Consider the following 25082-nt stretch of genomic DNA (forward strand, 5'->3'; position numbering starts at 1 on the left):
TCGCCAGTATTTACCGCATTTTAATTTGTCTAAAAAATGAGAGTATTAATTATTGCAACATTAGTTATCTCTATTTTTTACACTTAAGAATATTGCATTTTATACAATGTAGTAATTAATTTAAAATTTGCTGGTAAACTGTGTTGAAATAAATCGGAAGTTAGTTGCAAATTGAATAAAATGTATAAGTCAATATAAATATTCATTTACCATCATACAGTTATAACATAATTTGAATTTGGAACATGTTTTAGAAAAAAAAATAGAAAAAATTTACCCAACGGGACTAGAACCATCGCAATTCTGCAAACAACGAATACAATGTTACTAATCAATTTTGCATTTTAGGTATTATTATTTTATAATTCTCGTTTACCTAATTACCTATTATGATGCTAGTTGACTATTTCGGCATTTATATTGTTAATTAATTATCCTCCATACTATTTCTTGGCGGAAAACGACTTTGTTGATAACTTCAATTTTCCCTTTTAAGCGAGCATATTTTGAAAGAAATTTACATTTTCAGAGTTATATTGTTAAAAATAGACTTTTTCCCACCATTCAATACTGTTCCAACAGCTTTATAACGAAAATTAAAAAAAAACTCTTTTTGTCGTTCACGATGTTCTACATAATAATTTTAAATAAAAGTGTTCGAATGAAAATTTAAAATCTGCATACCGACAGAAGAAAAAAAATAAAATTACATATTTGGATTAATTTATTACGATTAACTACAACAACAAAAAATGAAAGTATGACAAGTAGTGAATACAATAATAATTAATTAATCAATAAGTACTATTTATTAAATATTTTAAATATAATTTAATTGAATAATACAATAAATCTTCAAGTTATTTCAATAGTAATCTTTGTAAACCCTCAAAACCGCTTGTCAACTGTTTTTGTTTTCATTAGAAGCTTTGGTATTCTAATTTTTGAAATCTAGCTGTCAGTTCAAATAAAAAACAATGTCAAATTGAACTAATATTATCTGACGTTAAATATTATGTTTATTTATAAATTATAATATTTAGATTCATAATTGAAAATAATTATGTGTGTTGTCTCCCATACTCCAGTGCATCATTGTGCAATTTCTGATATTTGTACGTTTCCTCAGACATTTTTCCCGTATACGTTGCGTGTTTAAAAACTTTTTGTATATGTTATGTTGCAAACTAACATAATCATTTATCCGTTTTTTTCTGTATGTTTTTAGTGAAAATCACTACCACGATCAGTACCATGGCTCCCACATTCTGAAGCCTCCAGACTCGAAACTGTGGCTGCCCCCGTACATATCACAAAGGTTAATTTAAAAGACAGTATGACGAACGACATTTGCGTATTCCTGTGTGTATTTTTAGTGATTTTTTTTGAATTTTTGCGTTGTCGAATATCAAAAATTGCATAGCACAATCACATTATTTTAAATGTTAATACGCGTGAAGTGAGACTGCAGTCGACATTTTTTAACTTTTACTGCAATTTTGTAACGTGTGTTTATCTCACTTGGCTGGTCGATCCGCCAAGCCGGGCCTCTAGGCTAGAGCCCTGTCAGTCCCACCCTCGTGGGGGCCATTATCAGTACCTACCAAGCTGTTTTCATCTCCATAAATAGAAAATCTGTTTCTCAATAAAGTTTTTAAATATTCGTTTCATCAACATTAATCATCAGTCAACCCACTGCTGGATGAATGCCTCCCCTAGCTTTCTCCACTCTTATCGGTCCCTAGTTCTTTGCTGCCAGGTACATCCACTGAAGTTTATGAGCTCGTCTATCAATTAATGAATTATTTCACTAGCATTGGGGTTGGGTAGGTACTCGGAAGATAACTATAAATTATATTTTGATTTACTTTTTTAAGCAAACGTTTTGACAACTTACTCTCTTAATATATTATTTTGAATATTATATAGTAAGGCGTAGCCGGATTTTTTCTAATTTAACATTACCTACTCATATAATAATAGATATATATAGGTGTAGGTATTATATCATAAGATATGAAGAAAATTATAGTACTTGCTTATATATTATCATTAGTATTTTACAAATCGTTTAAAATACAATTTATTATTATTAAAATGCATTAAAGTCTAATTTTTGCATTGATATAATAAATTAATCTTGCGAATTCGCAAATCGGATACAACCGCACGCTATTGCAAAATATATATTAACTTTTTGCAACAAATACGTAGTCTTAAAATTCGAGCCGCCTCTGGGGTTTTAATAATAATACTAATATTGGTCAATATAATGACTTGCCGGTAAAAATAGTAGGCATTACGACATAAGAAATTATTTCGTTCTTCACAACGGCATATCAAAATCAGACACAAACTTTGTACATCAGTATCGGTTTAAACTTTGCGAAATTATAACATTGCGGTGCACAGTATTATGGCTAATTAATAATTATATTTCTTCATTAATTTAATGATAACACTGTTTATAGACATTCTGATAAGTGAGTGTTTATTTTATCTTTTAAAGCAGTTGATTATAATGTATAAACCATCACTTCGATAGATTTCAATATGAGTAATTTAAAATCAATTTAGTAAATGGTTTGGCTACATTGAAGAATAACGTGTTTTATATGAATTATTTTGTTTTTAATTTAAATAGTTTATTGGTTCAAATACGTTGCAAAAACGGTGCATTTTTATAAAATGAGTGGATAGTGCATAAATATATATCATCAGAACAGTGTTAGTGAATTAATTTAAAATCAATAAACCAAAATGCATCAATTATTTTTTTGTGCGTTACTTGTAACCTTCACTTGCACATCGCAAGCCGCAAGAATTTTGTGCATATACCCGACACCATCAATAAGTCACCAAGTTGTATTTCGCGTACTAAATGAAGAGTTGTTGAGACGAGGTCATCATCTGGTAGTTCTCACGACAGATCCTATCGAAAATGGACTGCCGGGATATCAAAACATGACTCAAATTGACGTACACTCAATATCTTACGATATATGGGGTAAGTTCTTCAATTTCGTCGAGATAAGAGATACGAAGGGAAGTAACTCAGCGATGTCTCCGATGTACTTTGAAGTTATGATACAAATGATGGATCTTCAGTTACAAACTCCGGAAGTAAAACGACTGATTGATGACAAAAATGAAAAGTTTGATCTACTTATAGTTGAGACATTGGTACCAACAATGTTTGCTTTTGCCGATAGATTTAAAACTCCGATTGTATCAATCTCTTCCTTCGCTGCCACTCTACAAAACTATGATGCCATGGGAAATCCATCTCATCCGTTGTTATATCCAGACATGTTCTGTCCATTTGTTGGTCAATTATCATTCTTCCAAAGGCTTTACCTTGTATACCAAGACTTAGAATTCAGGTGGACTTATTATCAAGAATTTCTGCCGAGATTTGAAGCAGTCGCCAAGAAACATTTCGGTGAAAATTCGATGCCAGTTGGTGAATTGGAGAGGAAAACTGATATAATGCTGCTAAATGTTCATCCCATGGTAATTGGAGTCAGACCTGTAGTACCTGGAATCGTCTACATTGGAAGCTTGCATATCTTGAATAAAAAACCATTACCAAAAGTAAGATAATATTATTCTTGTCTTCATTTATTCATTTAAAACCTGATATATTTTATTAATATTATTACAACGTTTTTATTAGGTCGTATTCTTATTTGTCCGGTACAAATCTTGCAATCGATTTTTAACTAACTTCCCTACTAGCTAGACATTTGAAACTTTTAGAATATATCAGAAGACGATGCCAATGCATTATTTTAATACTTTTAGCCATCTTTAAGTAGAATTGAATTAATTTTCAGTTAATTCTGTTTTGTATGAAAAGTTATTTCGACACCATTATTAGTTGCTAGGATCTGGGGTCCTAGTAACTAAATTATTAATATTTATACGTGCGTTACTATGGAAATCAATATGAGTGTCAAAATGACATTTCAGTATTATTTCTATCAAATACATTTTTTTTTGATCATTTAAGCTAGTCAAGTCAAGTTTATACGATTCAACAGAAAATTTAAAAACGTATTTAAAAAGTTCTTTTTATCTTGTAATTATTTCTATTAATCCTTAATAATTATTATTGCATGATGTTATTTTTCAGCAACAAACAGATGTATTATTCTTAATATTTTTTGTGTGGATGTAATTTTATTAAAACACTTGTAGTTCTCTGCAGTAGACAAAGTGTGCTGATAAAATATGGCACATATGTCACTGGTTATTTATAATAATGCTACACATGAAATGTGACCGATTAGAAAAGTAATATACCTACACATTGAAGGGCTGGCATCATGCATTTAAGGGTTAATATTTTTTAATCCAGTGGTATTTAAATTTTATGATGTAGGCTGTTTGCAAAACGTAATAATTCCAGACAATCTTAATCTAATTCTAATAAATAAATCTGGACCGGTTTCAACTGAAAATGTCCCTCTGAGGCGACGAAACCGGTTCCAAATTTATTTATTAAAAGTGGTAAAAGTTCTAAAAAAATGCGTTTTATTAAATTAAATCATTAATACAATGCATTTTCACCATGAATTGACAGTTACCACAATAAGAAAAAATAATGTAATTCACTGATGCATGATGATAATGATTGATTTGTATTATTGGTATTTGGTGGTTATTTTCTTCGAGCAGCAGTAAAAAATATTCATTAACTGATTTTCCCTTACTGCTACGGTGTGGTTCTTATTTTAATTTTAGAATGCACTCAATTAATTTAGCGTTTTGTCCTTTAAACAGTTGATAGTTATTTTTCAAATATTATATTGATTTTTGAAATTCATACCTATGTATACAATTTTCATTTAAAAAAAATATCTTGACCTATAAATAGTAATATTAAGTCAATGTCCTATGCATTATATTATATGTGTTTAATATACTTTTTGGGTTTGGGTCAAAATCCCGAAGGTCGAAATCCCGAAGGCCGAAATCCCGAATGCTGAAATCCCGAATGGCCGAAATCCCGAAAGCCTAAATCCCGAAAGCGGAAATCCCGAAAAATAAAAAAAATACAAACAGTAATAATTGCGCAATTCAAGATAAGTGTTAGGACTGCGCAATTTTTTACATGGGAGACAAAAACCCATTTGTTCTACAAAAAATGGTTTTTGTCTCTCTTGTAAAATTTCCGCAATTCAAGATAAGTGTTAAGATTGCGCAATCTATAATGTTTGTATTTTTTTATTTTTCGGGATTTCGGCCTTTGGGATTCCGGCCATTCGATATTTTGGCCATTCGGGATTTCGGGATTTCGGCCTTCGGGATTTCGGCTTTCGGGATTTCGGCTTTCGGGATTTAGGCTTTTGGGATTTCGGCCATTCGGGATTTCATCCGGCACCCATACTTTTTTGTATAATATGAAGGTTTTGCAAGCAGTTGTATTTCACATTTTTTATATGAATGATAAGCCGATCGTAAAAATGCTGTTTGAACTAGAAATGAATAACGCGGTCTAATTAATCCACTAACCTTTCTAAGCAAGGTTGTTTCTCCACGCGCAACATAATCGAAATTCCTCGCAAACGCAAGTATACCTATTACTATGATGGGTGCACTTATTATGTCAAAATAGCTTCTCCCCATAAATATGATGTGTCAAATAATTGATTTTTAGTTTTACTAATTATAAAATAATCATAGATTATGTTTGTTATTTACATACTGCGACGATTTCTAAAAATTGCGATAAAGAGCTAGCGACTGGTTTCTTAATCGACCAGAACAATAAATTAATGTACCTATTGCTAATGTAATATTATGAAAAGCGAATGGAATAGGAAATATTTCTTACAGTATTTCGTCTCTGATCTGGCAGAACAAACTAACTGGAGAATACTAATTTTGAGTAATTTGACTTTGACGTTGTTAAAATGTTTGAAATGGTCTATCATGTGAGTCTATTAAGTAATCGTAAAAAGGATGACTTTAAAATAAAGACTGTTTATTTATTAAGAAGGTTTCCAGACGGTAAAGTTTGAAATAAGGTACATTTTGGTATAACTAACTCAATATGTCATGTTTTCGAATTAGTGTCTTCTCCAGAACAGTGACGATTTTTTCTCTGAAATCTGTTAATACAACCTTGTTACTCTGTGGACGCCTATATTATGATCATCTTAGGATTGAAATTGGTACAAAAAGTAAAGAATACAATAGATACATTATTCCGATGTAATAAGTATGAATATAATACCTAAAAGCTCCTTACATTTTATTATTATTGTGAATCAAGCTTTTAATAATATGTTATGTGAAATGGTTTTTTTTATAAAAAAACTGTTATTTGGAAAAAAATTATATTTATCAAAAATATTTGGCTGCTCACTCTGACGAGGAAATGTGTCGTGAAATTGCTTATTTAGGATTAAAATAAAAATGATTTTTAATAAAAAAACAAAACATATTACATAATTTGAAAACATCTCATGCATATACTCAATTGAAAAAAATACGGCACTCGACGGAACTTGAACCGGTAACCGCTGGATTTGTGCCAGTATGCTTTTCCAATTAAGCTTCGGGCATCATACTTAATTACGACCAATGACATTAATATGGACGAATCATCTGGGAAAAAAATGACACTCACTTTATTGTCGGGTCTGCCGAATGGCATAATCTGTTCTAACGCCATTACAATAAAGGTGATATTGCTATAAATTCCTGATGCTTTTTGTTGGGTCTGCCGAATGGTTCAGTTCGAACGGGTTCGCTCAAATGAACATTGACACTATTAGAAACACTGCTCTAACGCCATTACAATAAAGGTCATATTGCTATAAATTCCTGATGCGTGATATCGCTTAATGGAAATTGCGTGACGTCTACTTATACATGCGAATGCGCGAATTTACTTGCTAGCTACTGTATTGAGTGCGTCGTCCATTAATAATGTCATTGATTACGACGATTTTAATTAGTAAGTATTACATGAAATGCTTATCAAATTGCGTCAGTAATCTTTTCTATCGGTATTTTTGTATATTAAATCAAGGGAGGTTCAAAGTATGTTTATAGAATATTACATTTTAAAATCTGTAGTATACCAAAGTAGACGTTATTTTCAATGTAAAATAACCCTATAAAACCTGACTGTCTGAGTGTATATTCCCGTTTTTTATGTGATTACTAAAAATAATCATACACACTACGTAACATTATGGTAGGTACTAAGATTATTTAGATATTTTTGTGGTTGACAAGGTTCCGAAGTAAAAAGATAAAACTTGTCGAAAATAATGCTCGAGGTAAATTTGTCAGATAGCAGCTGTTTAGTAATGAGACAAGATGCGAGAAAAAGGGTGTGCTCTTACATCCAACTGTTGTCAAGTAACGCACTTGCAACAATGTATCACGAGTAGGTACAGTAGTCATATAACAGCAGTGAGGTGGAGTGCGGATGGTCCTACCTGTGGTAGATAATATATCTCATTAATTAGAATCAGTCAATTTCTTTATTCTATATTTCTCGCAGATGACGTTTATCTTTTTTTCCCCCGACCATGTACAATCCTAATAAGATCATATGGACCTCCACAGAGTGGAGGTTTTTATTGACAGATTTTGTTTTTACGAGAAATGGAGGTCAGCCGCTTGCTCAACCTATTAGGTCCATTCTCTGACTTATGAACATTGAAGCTAATCCCTCCAAACCAAAACCCACCACACACCACAGTCGTTCTTAATAGAGCGTATCACGTGTCCTTACATTGGCGATGTGAAGCATCTAGTTAAGTTTTAGGCCGGGAATGCCCTAGGAGAAGATACCCAGGACTAAGGTTGCTACGCTCAAAGTGAGCTCTGAATGAGTTTAAAGAAGTTACTTTCTAATACAAAGTGCCGGGAAATAAGAGCATAAGGAAATTATAAAAATAAAAACGATTCTAGTGTATATATAACAAAAATAATGAAGCTAATCATACGGACAGCAAAAATTATGTGAAGAGATCTTCACGCCCGCAGTAAGACGCCGCATTTTTTTTAAATGCAAGATAATTGGCCTTAGTATGACTTATGAACAAATTGAAAAACAATATTATGTGTACTTGCCAGAGCTAGGATTCAAACCTGGGACCCTCAATGCTATAAGCCGACGCTTAAGCCACGCGGCCATCGTGAGTGTCTTTAGGATTTAATAGTATGACGAATATTAAACGTAAATATAACTATTTAAAATGATTTAATAAAATGTTATTTTACAATTTTATAATACATGTATTTTTGCAGTAATAGACGTACTTTATATCGGCCAAGGACGAGTCATTGGTTCCATAATATGTTAAATCTAGTTAGGTACATGTTTGATTGGTTTATTAACCCAGTGACTTACAAATTTTCCGCGTTATCTGTCAAACTATTAATAATTCATTATGTGCTGTCAAATATTTTAATTTATTATGTATCCGGTGTCACACCAGCTGTGTTGTTGAATATATATTACATCATATTATATAACCCGGATTTCTTAAAAAAATATATATTTATAATTTATTCAAGGTTTCGTGACACCCATTAATAATGGTATATACCTACGTATTTTAGTATTCTAGCCAAATTTACAAATTATAAAAAATCGATCAATGTTGATTTACAACTGATAAAATTAAAAAAAAAAATGAAAGCAGTGATTTGCAACATTTTTTTTTGTATGGTACCCTTAAGATTCAAATAGACTATATGACGATCGGGCACATTTATGCTAAGAGCGATTTAGTGTCTATGATCATATCTATGCCATTCCGACATATTATACATACATATTGTATGACAGCTATGACATCGTATTTACACTTTGTGACACCCTGTGACATAGGACGACAACATAAGAAACGGGGTTTTCGGCATTTATATGACCGATCGTTATAGAGCCATTAGGTAACCTTAGCGATATATTGTAATTTTTGGGTAATTTCTGTGGTCTATAAGGGTAATTGGCTACATTTTTGTCTAAAAGTAATGGCATATACAGGTAATGTTTCGACATTAAAAACCCACTTAATATGCCGCTAATTAAGAACTATTTTGATAATTAAACAATCTCTAATTAAAAAAAAAACCGTTCACAAGTTATTACTATTTGTTCAAAATGAATGGTCAGACCAGGTCAATATAAAACGTACGAATGAATATTATGCCAATAAATCTATGGTGCGATATAATAATACATATGTACCTCTAATATTAGGTAACGCGGAATTTTTAAGCGATTTAACAAACATATTATAATGAACAGCTCGTAGTAGGCTAGGCGGTGACATTTATTATAAAACTACTGAATTTTATATTGCTATAAAAATCGACTTTCAAATAAAACTCTATTAATTCTAAAATAATTTATGAGATGATTAATTTAAGATAATGGTTCATTATTTTGGCTCACGTTAGCAAAAACCCGGTTGTGAATTATTGCAAAGATATGTACCTAAGTATTAGTTGGCATTGAAAATAAGATAATATTTGATATGCGAAAACCTCATATATTATATTATTTATAAAATAATATTTGCATAGCTTAAAGTTTTGAAATAATACGCATTAAATTTCATGGTCATTACTAAAATATACTGATTATACAATGGAGAAAATTTATCGAAGGACAGATTACTGATTATATATTATATTATTATCATATACTATACGATCAAATAATAACGTTTTATTTATAATGTAAAAAAAAGTATTTACCTCGCATAAAAATGATAATATAATAGGTATATATACATTTATCATTCTTTGACTAGATAGTGATGGTCTAAATGGAATTGTTGCTACATAAATATATGTTTTAAATAATCGGTTACTATTTTTTTTAAATTTTATCGCATTTTTAAAACGCTGTATATCTTCTCTATGAATGGTCATGAGGTCGTTGATAAAGTCCGAGGTGGTAGCGAAGAATATTAATGTATGGAGGAATTTTATCTTGACAAAATGTTAAAATGGAAAAAATAGAACTTAATGGCTGCCCCCCATTCTTGATCTCCAATTTATTTATGTAATGAACTTTCTGGCCTTATCTCTTTCTTTATACTTCTTGATAATTTATTTGCAATCTATCAAGTTTGCGAAAATATAAAGAGAAACCGTCATCAAAGTTTATCGTCACGCTTTATGATTGTAATATTAATTATTACTACATTTGTATCTCAAAGCCAGCGTGACGTATGTACAATATTGCAAGAAACGGGTAAAGTAAATATTTGGTACGTACTTTAAGGGTCCATAAGTATTATTTTTTCGACCATGTCCGATCCTAATGACATCATATGGGCCTCCACAGAGTAGAGGTTTATATTAACAGATTTTGTTTTTACGAAAAATGGATGTCAGCCACTTGCTCAACCTATTAGGTCCATACTCTGACTCATACACAAATTGAAAAACAATATGCGTAATTGCTAGACCCAGGATTCAAACCTGGGACCCACGACGCTATAGTCCAACGCAACGGCCATCGTGTGAGTATCATAATATAATTCAAAGCTAATTAACCTTATATTATATATATTGTATATTCACTACGGATATTTGAATTTCCTAACATGTATCATATACTACATAGACTTTGCTGAAAACTGTTAAATTACCTTTTTTGGATTTTTTTTTGTATAATGGGTATGATATGCTGACTCTTGTGTAGTTACAGATGATATTTCAAATTTTTCTTTGGTTATCTAAATGTCCAAAGTATCCATGTTATTTTGTTTTTTTTTTTCGTTCTGTCTAAAATAATAGGTAATTTTATTATTGTTTGATTTGCCATTTTTTTTATTTGCTCTCAACATTTGTTAAGTAAATTCAACTCACGCATACATACACACATACCGGTAAAACTCATAAATATTGTTTGTTTACCATAATCAAAAAATGCAAGTGTGTGAAACTGAAAAAAAAATCCATGTTACGTATGCGAATTTCCGCAAAATTTTTTTAGTTAAAAAATGACATTGACATTTTGATTGTGTACATAAAATATAATAGGTACCTATCTGCCTATTTGATAATATCTACCAACATGTAACCATTAATTTGTTTTGTCATAAAATTAAATGTTTGCAAAATACATTTAAGTTTTATTTAAATTCATTCCGTACTAAATAAAGTACATGATTTAGGCATCGTTTGGGAAAATATATATTTCATTAAGTTTATGTAATAATACGGATCAAATTCATAGATTAGAAATAAAATATTGATTCAGTAAAGAAAAAATGAATTTATTAAAATCTACTTGCAAGATTTGCATGCCATGAAAGATTCATACTTATCTATAAATAAAAAAAATGTAGTTTATTGTCATTTTTGAGTTATTTTTTTTCAATGTCATCTCACTGTTTTTCTTATATTATATTTAAAAAAATCATATTATTGATAATATTTTTCCTGTATAGTAGGTGCATATTGGATACTAATTGGAAACAAGATGTAAATTCACATGTAATAATCAAAGACGAATGTTTTCTTTGGTATCTGCAAAAAATATAATTGAATAAGGTGTTATATAAAATTAATATTGTAGATTTCTTATGTAGAAGTACAATAACTAAACATAGTATTTAGATTTTTTTTTAAAACGAATAGCACACTTCAACTACTGGCTATTTCCGTCATAATTAGATACAACGTACATGTGGGTCTATTTTATACTTATTGACCGCTAAAGTGATAGAGTGATAAATACGACGGCTATCTAGAGTTAGTTTGTATCATTAGGTTTGTAGCATTATCTCTTATTGTAACAATTACAATAAGTCGGTTGTAATTGTTGCAATAGAGTTGCAAATTTAGAGCGAGATAGACAGTTTTGACTGTTTAGACAGGTAACTTATTGTAAAAACTATAATACCTCAATACAAATATCAGTGGCGAAGGGTGACTTTTTGAAAGAGGTAGGCTGTGGAAGTAACCATGCTTGTGAGATATATTTGCGGGAAATAAGAAGATAACCCAATATTACTACTGACGAATGGGTACGCTAAAACGAAGAAATTTCAAAAGCTAAATTGGTTTGTTATAATTAGTTCATAAAAATAAGCAATTAGTTTGAATTACTTGTGTACTTTCCTAAACATTTATAAACGTATCATATACTCAAAATATTTTACCTTTCATCTATGAAAATATCCGTTGTTGTATATATATTATGTTCCATAACAATTTATAATTTAACCCGTAAAACTAGATATTTTAAAATACTTCTATATTTAAAACACAGACTTAGGTAGGTACACTATCAGATATCTAAATTGTCTAATGAGTGAACTAATAAATAAATAAAAATCACGAGATAAATTATTTTATATTTTTAACAACAATCAATACATATTTATATGATTGAATCCCATAGAAATTATTTTTTAAATTATCTTCTTATTAATTATTTTGAATAAATGTGCTCTCGTGACGTAAGCGCCAACAAAACAGCTTGTACATTTGTATGCGGGACGCCAGACATTTTGAAATAATGAGAAAAAAAACTTCATATTGAAAAACCCGTCGATTCACGCGAAAATAATCCTTTACAATATGTGAAGCGAAATGCGGTGTGTTCTATTTCGGGAGATGCCATAGATGGTGCTTATTGAAATATGGGAAAAGAAACAATTATACGATAGATGTCTTTGGGCATATTGAATATATTATTATTTGTGATTATATAAATACGTCAACATGAAAATAAAAATTATTTTTCTTAAGAAGGTAGGCTTTAAATAATCGCCTAGTATGGAATCTTCGCCACTGACAAATATATTATGTAATACATACTATCACTTTATCACTTTGGCGGTCAATAGTCGCATTGTGTATAGAATATACCCGCAGGATTGGAAACCATCCCTCGCGATAACAGGCAAAAATATATCAAGAGCAGAAGTGACTTACGAGATTCAAGAGAGTAAAAAGTTAGCATGCCTTGTAGAAGGGCAGTTAGCATTTAATATAGCGGTTGGTAATATTGGTAAGAAAAAACAGCTAATGGCGCTTATAACAAATTAAAAATTAGATTCAGCATGCATTGGTCCAATAGACCCGCTGGTTCAATTATTAAAGCACAATAACGCGAACCCAGTGGCTGCGAGTTCATAAAGACATGATGAAGATCAGTTAAGGTGATTCATCAGTGAAACGGCAAATAATTTTCAACCATAGGCGCGACGAAATTTTGCACTCGCTCCCATTCGGAGAGAGAATGTAGAGCTGGAAACACGTAATTTTGCTTCGTGATGGCGACGGCCGTAATAATTCTTAAATCGTGTAAAGATGACTTAAAACGTTACCCATTTACTTTAAAAAGAAAACATGTCAATGAATATATTATTATTGTTACTGATAAAACAATAAACAGAACATTAAATGGACACATGTTGGATTTATAAGACAAATTATATTTGGTTTGACATGCCTCATTTGCACCCGCGGCCCGCAATCCGCGCATCGCCTAGCGACGATCTTTTGAGACCGTGTCTCAACTAAGGCATGGCCTTAATACAATAATGTATGTATAGCTTTCATCTTAGTCGCTATATTGATTTGCATCTGAAAATAAGTCCATTTTACCGTAAAAACCAATGTTTCATGTATTTGTACCAGTAATTTCGAATATAAATGAGTTTAGGGCATGACTGTAACCTACTTATTAATGGCCATAACCACACGATGAAGATAATTTTTATTTTCAGTTGTTAGATTTGCGTTGGTAATTTTTTGATGAGACCTTTAGACATTTTTATTTATTTATATATATATCTGAAGAGATACAATGACTCTAATAACGTTAAGATTTTTATGCCCCAATTATATAATAGCCTTATAAAAATATATATTTGCCCCAAACAATACAAATATTCATTGAATATTTAATATTTAATATTCATATTGTCACGTTATCTGCAGTGAACACTCCATATATCAGAGGAACCTAGTGGAATGAAAAAAAATACTGTCAATGATAAAAAAATTAATGAATTTCATGTTGTACCTACACAAGTTTTTTTATAAAAATTGATGATTTTTAAAATAAATATAAAAAACATTAAAGAATTTATCATAAATATTTTTTTGTAAGTTAGTGAAAAATGAATTTTAATAATAAACATGATCACAAAATAATGTTATATAATAATAATTAGATGGGATCTTTTAACGAATTAATATTTTGACAATAAATAAAAAAAATCTTTTTAATGTTTAAATTAATTATTAAACCACTTTAATATGTAAATTCTCAAAAGAATTTGTCAAATTGTAAGACTTGTATTTTTCCGCTAGTAGCCTCTGGTAGGTGGAGTATTCACCGTAAGGCTTTATATTTATATGTATTATCAAAAACGGCTATTTATACATGTTGCCAGACAAATATTTGCAATTTTAAAATTACTAAAATACCCAAAAGCAAAATAAAATTAAACTGTCAAACGTGGAAGACTGAAGATGTCCAACCACTCTCTTGAAATGCAGAAGTATGGCATAAGGGAAACATAATTATCGACTGGTAAAGTGTGTTATTTAATTTTTTGTAGGGGAGTTTCGTTATTCCTCGATTGTCCGATATGCCCGGTGTTCCCCTAATTGTTATCATATTATTTGCGTATTGTTTTATTTATAGCAATCACCTGCATGAGATTGCAGATATATGCCAATAAGGCAAATGAGTTATGTTATTATTGATTTATTAAAATCCGTCGTAGTTACTTGTATACGCAGTACCTTAGAGCCAGTGTATCTTATGTCAAAAAAAGTAGTACAATCAAGATAATTATGTAACGCAATAAATATAAGATTTTTTCTGCTCTCAATGTTAATGTAATTATTGATTGATAGTATTAATGATTTCGGGTTTCTGTTATTGTGGTATATTATATTGAGTATATATTAAGGGCCCACATGCTCAGCGTAGGTCAAAATGGAGCTTTTATGGTATTTTCAGAGCATAACCCTGGACATTACTTAAACGTTGTAGATAATCTATTTATATAATTTTGAAGCCTTATTATCCTTTATATTTATTTTAAAATGCCTAATTCTTGCCAAATTTGGGATCAAGAAGATTATAAAATACAATTTTTTATCGTAACTATGTCACTATATAATGTAAACATTAATTTTACTAATGGTTTTGTAAATGCGTTTAAAAAATAATAAATCTACAATATCTTAACACCACTTTACATGGACGTACTGAAATATGACTATATTCTAAAACATTAGAGCAAAAGGTTTAAAAGAATACTATTTTATGTAATAAAAATACTTTATGCAGTCATCAAAAAATGTTTAAAATAACTATAAAGGATAATAAGGCTTCAAAGTTATATAAATAGATTATCTACAGCGTTTAAGGAATGTCCAGAGTTATGCTCTGAAAATACCATAAAAAGCTCCATTTTGACCTACGCTGAGCATGTGGGCCGTTAAACATAATCAATACTTAGGTAATTATCGGCAAAATCCGACTTCAGAACTAGAATACATCAAATATGTAATATTATATTATAATAAAATTATGTGAATATTAATAGCATTGTCATTAGCTGGAGTCACTGCTAGACGAAGGCCTTCCAGTATTTCTTTCCAATCTTCTCATTCTCTAGTTCTCACTGTTACGTAGACATGTTGAACTTGACGGGTTCGTTGACCCAGTGGATTTTATGACGCCTCTGTGATAGGTTAGTGCCACAGAAAAGAAAATAAATAATTATTTCTGAGTTCCCTGCTTAGTGCCTTTAGTAGGTACCAATGTATGACTGAGTGACATTCTGGCCAATTGCGATTTCATCAGATTGGCAACCTTTACTAGATCGCATATTCTTATCTGCTATCCTACATATTATTATATCGGTTTCTTTTTTGGTATTTGTATATAATGTCCAACATTCACTTTTACACGCAATATTAAAATAGGTAACTACCTATGTAATATTATTAGACACATACTTTTATTCGCCAGCGTAATACATAAGAGTATTTTTTCCATTGCTACTACTTCAACTATACTACAAAACGTAAAAAAATATCACGAGCCTTTCCAGTTACAGCCCAATTCTTTAAATCGATCAAATATTTACGTTATTTACATTTATTTATTTAACTTTGAAAATACATAAACAATCCTATATTTATTTCCAGGATCTGAAAAGATACCTAGATGAATCCACGCAAGGAGTCGTGTATTTCAGCCTGGGAACCAACGTCCGATCCAAAGACCTGCCATTGAAGAAGAGACAAGAACTTCTGCAGGCCTTTGCTGAACTTCCATATAACGTGCTTTGGAAGTGGGAAAACGACACCATGAATGATAAACCAAGCAATGTCTTCATCTCGAAGTGGTTACCACAGCAAGACATTTTAGGTAGGTACTTAAATAGTTGTATTCATTATCAGCGATCGATATACTTAATTTCAAAGAAAAGATTAAATTTTGCATAAAAAAACATATTTTATTTTATTTAATATCCAGTCAGTACTTTTAGACATGTACGTCAGTATCATACTCGACTAAACCCGCGCGATCAATATTTAATTGCCGTATGTGCTAGGTCTTCAATCTGTACTCCAGCGCTGCTATTTTTTGATCACTTTATCCAATCGTAACACATTTATCAGTGAATTGTTGCAAGCACGTTGGTTTATCTTATAGCTAGATAAAACTGTACTAAATCTATTTCAACAATGTAGTCTAGGAACTATGCAAGTTTCATAAATATTGGATGAATATTCGTTGAGTAATAACGGAAAAATCCGACAGACCTACGTACAATGATTAAACTATATTTTGTCCTGAGTATTTATGTAAACAGTCAAAATGTTCATCAAAAGGCAAATTTCAAAACTATCGGCTGAAAATTTATTTATTAAAGTACCTACCTATGACTTAGAATTCTTTTTGGCGTTATATACCAGGGAATGATGCTATTTACGGCTATCATCCACCAAGTCCTGACTTTCTTTGTTATTCTTCAGCTCTCAGGTTTGTTCGTTTAATTCCATTTTAGTCTAGAGTCCAAAAGCATTACGGGAAAATCACGTCGCTTTATAGATTTTGGGCTCTGATATAATTTATCTCAATAGCAAGACAGTTAAAAATCCGAGAGTTATTCAGAAATTACGATTTAATCTGTTTGCAAATAATTTATTATTTTGTTATCGTTTTAAATCTGAAAACTTTAAACCTAATTAAAAATAATTACAAGATAAAAAGAACTTTTTAAATACCACGTTTTTAAATTTTCTGTTGAATCATATAAACTTATATATATTAATAAAAACTTTTTATTGAAATACTGAATAAATAGAGAATACTGAAATGTCATTTTGACATTTCATATTGATTTCCATAGTAACGCACGTATATAATAATGATTTAGTTGCTAGGACCCCCTTAGCAACCAACAATAATAACTTTCCATACAAAACAGAATTAATTGAAAATGAATTCAATTATGCTTAAAAATGGCTAAAAGTATTAAAAGAATGCATTGTCGTCGTGTTCTGATATATTCTAAAAGTTTCAAATGCCTAGCTAGTTGGAAAGTTAGTTAAAAATCTTTAATCGTCCAATACAAATCTTAGATAAACAAGAAAAAATGTATACTGGATACACAAGAAAAATCTGTACCGGACAAACAAGAATACAAGCTAATAAAAACGTGGTAATTGACGGATATTATAATAAAAAAATATGTTGTAACCAGTTGCAAAGTCGGTTATCTCGGTACATTTTTATTCTGAAATATTTACAGAAAACTGATTGTCACACCCGAGATTTTAAATGATATATGTTTGGTATGGATAATTGATTGTAAAATAAATGATTTTAGATTGTAATGATATACATAAACATATATAAACGTACAACCACATTATGTTCATTATAAATCATAGTGATCTATCGGTCATTGCAATTAGCTTCTGCTTGTAACCGAATTACTGATTAAACAAAATTATAAACTAAAGTGACAAAATTGACTTTGCAGCTATAACCTTCATTATTATAATATTCCTTTGGCTGATCATGTAGGTATAGTTTGAAAAAGGTAATTGTTAATTTATTTGGATGTGTGTAATCAGCAGACTGGAAAGTAAATTAATTGTTCACTGTACTCGTAATTATTTGGTTGTTACAAATTTGTTGTAATTTTGTGTTATTATTTGTCATTAATCATAATTTTAATACCTACCTACGACAATCACAATTTTATCTGACGTATGTCTAATTATAGCTAATAAGTTCATCTTAGTAAAAAAACCCACACTTTACTTGTGAAGTGATTAGCAAATTAATAATACCTACAGTGTTTATTATAATAATACAGTGTGATATATCAACATTAAATACTTAATTGATTTAGTATTTATTCTCTTAGAGTAATTCCGCTTTTTAAATTGTTGACAAAAATCACAATGACTGACAATGACAAAGACAAATCACAATGAATGAAATTCTGCCAAAAGTTGGTAAGTCGATAATTTAGGCATTTAGAGTTAACAACTGACTATACTGTTGTTGGGGTCACTCTAGTGTGTGGTGTTCGATGTGTAGGTTGAGGATGATGATAATGACGAAGTCTACGATGTAGCAGGGTGAGATTTATTAGCAGCGTATCGGTACAATAGTATATTATACATGATAGTTACTAACTAAGTACTCTGATTCGAGTGACATTGAGATAAATTATCCTTCGTTATTTATGCAATAAAATGTAGTACATTAACATTAAATTCTGTTACATAATCATATTGAACTAAATATAGAGTCAGCGTTTTAAATTGAGCAGCGAAATGAAAATTATTTGTTATTACAGTTCTGTTGTAAGAAAATACTATGAAAAATGATTATTCAGCTAATACACCGTAATGATATAATGTGCTGTGATATGATGTAATAATACACCGTCTCTAATTTTGCCAATCGACTTGCTGGTCTAGCTGAATTGTTTACTGGAAATGGATTCGCTGGGAATATATTACTGCAAAGTAATTTGATATTTTTATAAACAATAGATATTCGATCGCTTATTATTCTGCAGCTACACTGTGTATATATATATATATATATATATAAATATGTATATATTCTAGAACATAAATTAAGGTTATCCGATATATATAACATGCACAAAGAAATTAGCATTATGTATGATTTTAGAGGGCAAGTCAAACTTCAAATTGCAATTACTCCATAACATGATTTCGAGACTTACCAAATTTTGTCAGTATACATAGTATACCATATACAAAATTTGAATGACCTCAGATAGATACCATTTTGAAAAATATTTTTGAAAACAATATTAGTATAATAGTGTTACCAACATAGCGTTTTTCTTGCCAAATATAGCATTTTTGAATAAGCACCTAGCTTGCAATATACGCATCCGGCTTATGGTGTTATATTTAGTACTTTTCGACATCCCAAACAGCATTAAATTCTCACAAAAAACTATAATATTAAACAATATTTGATTGAAAATCAACAAGCTGGTTATATTAGCAATAAAATAAATTAGCACACATTTAAATAATTACCAAATTTCGTACACGCATTCAGTTTTAGTTGCATGGACTATTTTGTTAGTAGCAATAACAATAATAATTATTGCCTCGTAAAAAATGTCCATAGGTAATAAATAATAAGTAATTTTGCAAATGATAGTTTTACACATTTTTTAATTGTGTGAAGTTCTAGCATTTTCTTATGCCAATTAGCTAATTTTCTTTCTCTATCTGGTATATTTTAATGAATGACATTTGGCAACACTAAACTACGGAGCAGAACTCGATTCCGCATTCATTCGATACTGAATAACATATTTTAGCAATTAAGTCGTCCATACCATATCTAATTACGACGAAATTATTACTTGTTAGTTGCGATACTTTAAAATTCCATAAAATATATTTTTGTTTATTTGTTTATTATTAGATATTTCTGGCTTCAAGTCTATCTTCGTACTCTTGATTATGTTGTGAATGCCCAGAGTACATAGGTATAAATAATGAAATTAAATTTTATTAAATGACATTTAATGCAATTCAATGCATGACCGAAACTAGTAGAGGAAAAAAGAGAAATTAATTAGAACATAATTATTATTGTTTCTATAATTTTAATGTTGAATAAAGTATAATTTAAAACACCCATTCATAATCAATTCACGTTGTATGTTTTATTTTGTATGTAATCATTGACTAATTATCGAATGAATCTAAAATTTGATGAGTTTATATAGTAATTTGACAGATATACGTGATATAGCAGTGAGGTATATGAAATAGATTTTGCTATAAATAAATCTGGAATTCAAAAAGATTTATACCATTTATTAGTTACATTTCTTTCATCTTTACTTTCATATATTTAAGCTCTGTATATATAGATAAGGTTTAATTCAGTCTTTGTTTATTTGCTGATAACCACGGGGCTTAAAATTGTTTCATAATTTTACACGATTAAAATATTACAGGTCACCCAAACATCAAGGTCTTCATGACGCAAGGCGGCCAGCAGTCAATGGACGAAGGCATGCACAACGAGGTGCCGATGGTCGGCATGCCCTTCCTGGGTGACCAGGACCACAATGTTGGCAAGATTGTTAAACTCGGAGTTGGACTTAGGCTAGACTTTCAGTCGCTCACCAAGGAGTCGGTGAAGAGGACCATCATTGAAGTAATTACCAATAAAAAGTAAGGAATTAATCAATAAATATAATATTAGTTTAGTGGGTGAGCTTCAACCTTCAACTTTAACACTCTAATATTATTATAGTAGTATTCTGAGTTACTCCCTTTTAGCGTATTAAACATGTATTATAATGAATATAATAGAGTAAAGGGCCCGGATTTATATGCTAGTGCATGTTTTGTTAGGGTGTATGCACAACAGCTATGGGAGTTGCACATAAATCCATTTCGAAAGACGCAGAATCCTAAAATAAAATTTTATTGTGCATATACATGCATAGTTGAGACATTAGTTCATATTTCATTAATAGATGCATATTTTAGGACTTTTGAATTTATAATTTTATCGAAACATAACTAAATCAGGTAGATGCACTTGCATTTTTAATGGCATCCCCGAGCATTTCAGTCGTTTATCAGAAAAAAGTGAAGTCAACTCGGGCACCTATATTTAAATTTTGCGCTATCATCTTTGTGGACGTTGAGAGATCATTTTCCGCATATAAACAAAATACTGACAGATATGCGGAAAATTTAATGCCAGAGAATATTGAAAAAAATATTGTAACTTATTTTTTCGTACAAAAAAACAGCAAATAGTATTTAGGAATAGTTTAAGTGTGTCGTTTTTGTTTTTTTAAGTTGTGTTTAGTTTCCATAGTTAACATTTACATTTTGCATTTCTTGTTCAATTATTTGTACCTACGTAAGCAAACTATTTTGAAAATTGTAATTGATTAACTTTATATTGATTATTTGTGTTTATTTGTTTTTGTATTATATTGCTTAAGATTATTAATTTGTTATTCGATTTTTTATCGGTAATATTGGGTGAAGTGAGTATTTACAATATTTTTCCATAAAAATGTAAATTTTTAACTGCATATCTATTTTGTTTTTGTCCATATTTCAATGATTGTAAGTGCATATGTGCATACATATAATCATGCTTTTTGTTGTATATAAATCCGCTCCCTACTTATTACTGCTAATATTAACTAAATCTATACTTTAGAACAAGAAGTGTATCAACTAACGATGTTGCGTAAAATAGTAATTGTTAAATGCAGTTTTTTTTTTTTTACTAAAATATATATATATTATCTTTCAGAGCCAATTCACATTTTGAATCTATGTATTCATAATATAATTCTTAAATTTCAAAAATCAAACTGAAAAAAAATCAGAGATATAAAGCGTATAAAAACCTTAAATTGCCTTATCCTGAAAGAATTTTTTAGACATTATGAATAACTGGCTCTCGGGTACAGATAATGTTTAGATTTTTTTTTTTAAATTTATTTAGTTATCAAAAGTTAGACAGTATCTGAATCCTTGCACAAGTCGGATCACATTGTATGACAGCCTCCAATGAATGCTTATTCATTTTGGAGAGTTATTGTCCATGCTTCCAAAGAGTATGTACATACGTGAATACAGGCTATACAGACGTCTTGTAAAACGTATATTTTGTTATATAATATACTTGTACCGACATCATGTTTTATTCTACCAAAGAATGTAACCATTAAATTTTACTATCTACTTATTATTAAAACGAAATAAATGGAATATTGTTTTGATATAAAATATACCTATATGTTATTCATAACTTTCTCTAAAATAAATAAATCATGTTAAAATTTATATTCTATTGTGTACCAATCAACCACTCCAACCAACACTCAGTAAAGTTGATAGATAGTATTAATTTTCAATACATAATTATTTTAATTTAAAAAGTATTAAATAGTATATTATTAACGTGTATTTTATCGTATTTTTAATGATTAATAATATTTATTCCGATAACGTTGATAGCTTAGAATTGTTTTCTAATATATACTGTATTACATTTTGTATTTTCAAGGTTATATAAATTATTACATTTATTCCTATGAAACCAATGACATTATTATGAAACACATAATTTCAACTGTGTAAGGTAGATCACATCTACATAGCAACTGTTACTATATTGATAATTCTGATTAATATTGGTATATTTTATTAACACTAATGAAAGTCTGCCGTGATGTTTAGGACAATAGTTTAATAACATAGTTTTGTTCAATTACGTTGTTGTAATTGCATAAAAAACACAATTTACTTTTTAAGATAATATTTTAAGGTTCATTTTTAATTGTTTATTAATGCTGGTTTCGTCGGTACATTTTTAAACTTGCGGTGATTAAAAATTAATATTTCGTATTCGCTATTAATTCATGTGAGTTGGTTGCTTGCTACATTAATAAAATATTCAGGTTCGATTTTCGGCTAATGAGAAGAAAATAAACTGATAATTTGACTAATATTGTTTGTAATATATCCTAAACGTACAATAATCTATAGAAATATTTTAATACGCATCTACAGACTCGATCACAAAAGGTATAATTTTAATTATAAGTAAGTTCCTACAGAAATTGTCATAACAAAATTTTGATTAATCGAGATAGCATTTACTTGACATAATTCTATTTTACAAAATGATAATAATATATAGGTAGTATAACTAACCCAGACAGAATGATGTATTAGTTGATAACCATTTCGTTTGTCACAGCTTTATGTAGATTGTTTATACGGACAAATAATTAAGAACTTATAAAACCTAATCCCCTGTTTAATTCACTCATATTTACGTGATATTACAGACAGAAAAATGTCACAAACAAAGCCACAAGTGTATTTCCGATACTATTTTTTACTGATAAAATACCAGTACATAACGATTCTTATTAATTTTCTTTTTCAAATTTTCATTTTTTTTCCATTTTTAATATACATAAAGGGAATATTACAAATTATTAATTTAAGACGTCCACGACATGACATTTAGAAGAAAATAAATAATAATAAAACAATATTATATATAAAAAAGAAATATATCAGCATTCAACAGTAAAAAAGTGTAAATACAAAAAAATATAAATTATATACAAGGAGGTAAATCGAATGAGCTAAGCAGACCCTATTTTTTATAAAATAATGACCACTCATCCTCATGCAGGTCGAATATGTCAATATCCAAAGTGATTTGGTTGAACAGATATGATAACCCTAGGTGATCCTGATTTATGGTTAAAAATCAATCTCCTATATCCCAATAGTCCACTGTAGTCCGACCGTGACACGAAATAATTGTAAACTTAGATGGTAGTGTTAGTTATTGCTCAATCTTCGAATGCAACATGGTACACTGTTGAAATATTAAAACAAATGGTTGCATTCGACGATAATCGATAACTAGCAATACCATCATAATTCACAATTAAGTACTACGACCTGAATATAGTCGGCCTTGAAAATCCCCACATGCACACACCTACCGTATATACCTATATTAAATACTCTGATATCATAGCAAGCGGTACATGGCATAGTTGTGTCTGCATTTGGCTTAAATAAAAATGTTGACTGTGTAAAAAAGCAGAAGTTATAGTATTAATTTTTGTCTTTTTCAGATTCAAAGATAATGCCAGAAAATTATCGAATCTACTAAGTGATGAGCCAATGACGTCACTGGAGAGAGCAGTTTGGTGGACCGAATACGTCATCAGGCACAAAGGCGCAGAGCACCTCAGGGCACCAATGATGGACTTCCCCTTATACCAATACTACTTCCTGGATATCGTCGGATTGTGCGTCGCGTGCTTGGTGGCAGTCCTGATGATAGCATACATGTTTGTCAAAATAATTAGGCAACTTCTTGTGAGCGGTTTCGATAGGAGAGCGAGTTTCGATAAGAAGTATGATTGATGCGCTTCGTCACACACGTGATTTTATGACATTTTCTTTTATCAAAATGTTAAAAATACTTTTTTAATAGTTGTTACGTATCGTGATTTATTTTAAATCATCATGCTGGACAGTTGTGATAATAGATATAAATTGTTATATTGTAACAATTACATAATACAAATTGAATCAACAATTTAAAAAAAAAAGTGGAAATAGGGACCTACAATTTTAATGTAATAAAAACTAAGGATTATTATACAACGTTAATAGTTTGATTACGTACGTTCTATATTTAAATAATGGTCAAATTCTATGACTGTTTCCATTGGTGCAATAACATTTACAAAAATATGAACAGTTTTGGAGGTACATTACATCCAAAGTTATAATAAAACGCGATGAAGTATTGTTTAGTTTGAAATGTCAAAAATAATATTTTATTAAAGACAGTCCCGCCGGGTGCGTTTAATAAATAAATTCTTGAGCTGTCATTTATAATATCGTCTCTGTTCTGGTAGAACACACTAACCGGAGAATACTAGTTTTGAATAATTTGACTTTGAAGTTGTTAAAATGTTTGAAATTGTCTATCATGTGAGTTTATTAAGTAA

General features: G+C 30.0%; 1 protein-coding gene across 1 annotated transcript; it reads left to right on the top strand.

The window, feature by feature from the left end:
* Positions 1 to 2295: 2295 nt before the first annotated feature.
* Positions 2296 to 24815, top strand: LOC147071515 (UDP-glycosyltransferase UGT5-like). Its single transcript, XM_085948245.1, has 4 exons — positions 2296 to 3594; positions 16174 to 16396; positions 20511 to 20730; positions 24195 to 24815. The coding sequence occupies exons 1-4, from the start codon at positions 2761 to 2763 to the stop codon at positions 24487 to 24489; spliced, it is 1572 nt and encodes a 523-aa protein (XP_085804371.1). The 5' UTR covers positions 2296 to 2760; the 3' UTR covers positions 24490 to 24815.
* The last annotated feature ends 267 nt before the right edge of the window (positions 24816 to 25082 follow it).

This window comes from Rhyacophila brunnea, unplaced genomic scaffold (assembly GCF_057557595.1).
Source record: "Rhyacophila brunnea isolate RB1 unplaced genomic scaffold, BYU_Rbru_1.0 scaffold_20, whole genome shotgun sequence".
NCBI classification, from domain to species: Eukaryota; Metazoa; Arthropoda; class Insecta; order Trichoptera; family Rhyacophilidae; genus Rhyacophila; species Rhyacophila brunnea.

Coding starts and splice junctions, on each gene's coding strand:
- LOC147071515 (XM_085948245.1), top strand. CDS start 2,761: ATGCATCAATTATTTTTTTGTGCGTTACTTGTAACCTTCACTTGCACA. Junction 3,595..16,173: donor ATAAAAAACCATTACCAAAA/GTAAGATAATAT, acceptor ATTTATTTCCAG/GATCTGAAAAGATACCTAGA. Junction 16,397..20,510: donor ACCACAGCAAGACATTTTAG/GTAGGTACTTAA, acceptor AAAATATTACAG/GTCACCCAAACATCAAGGTC.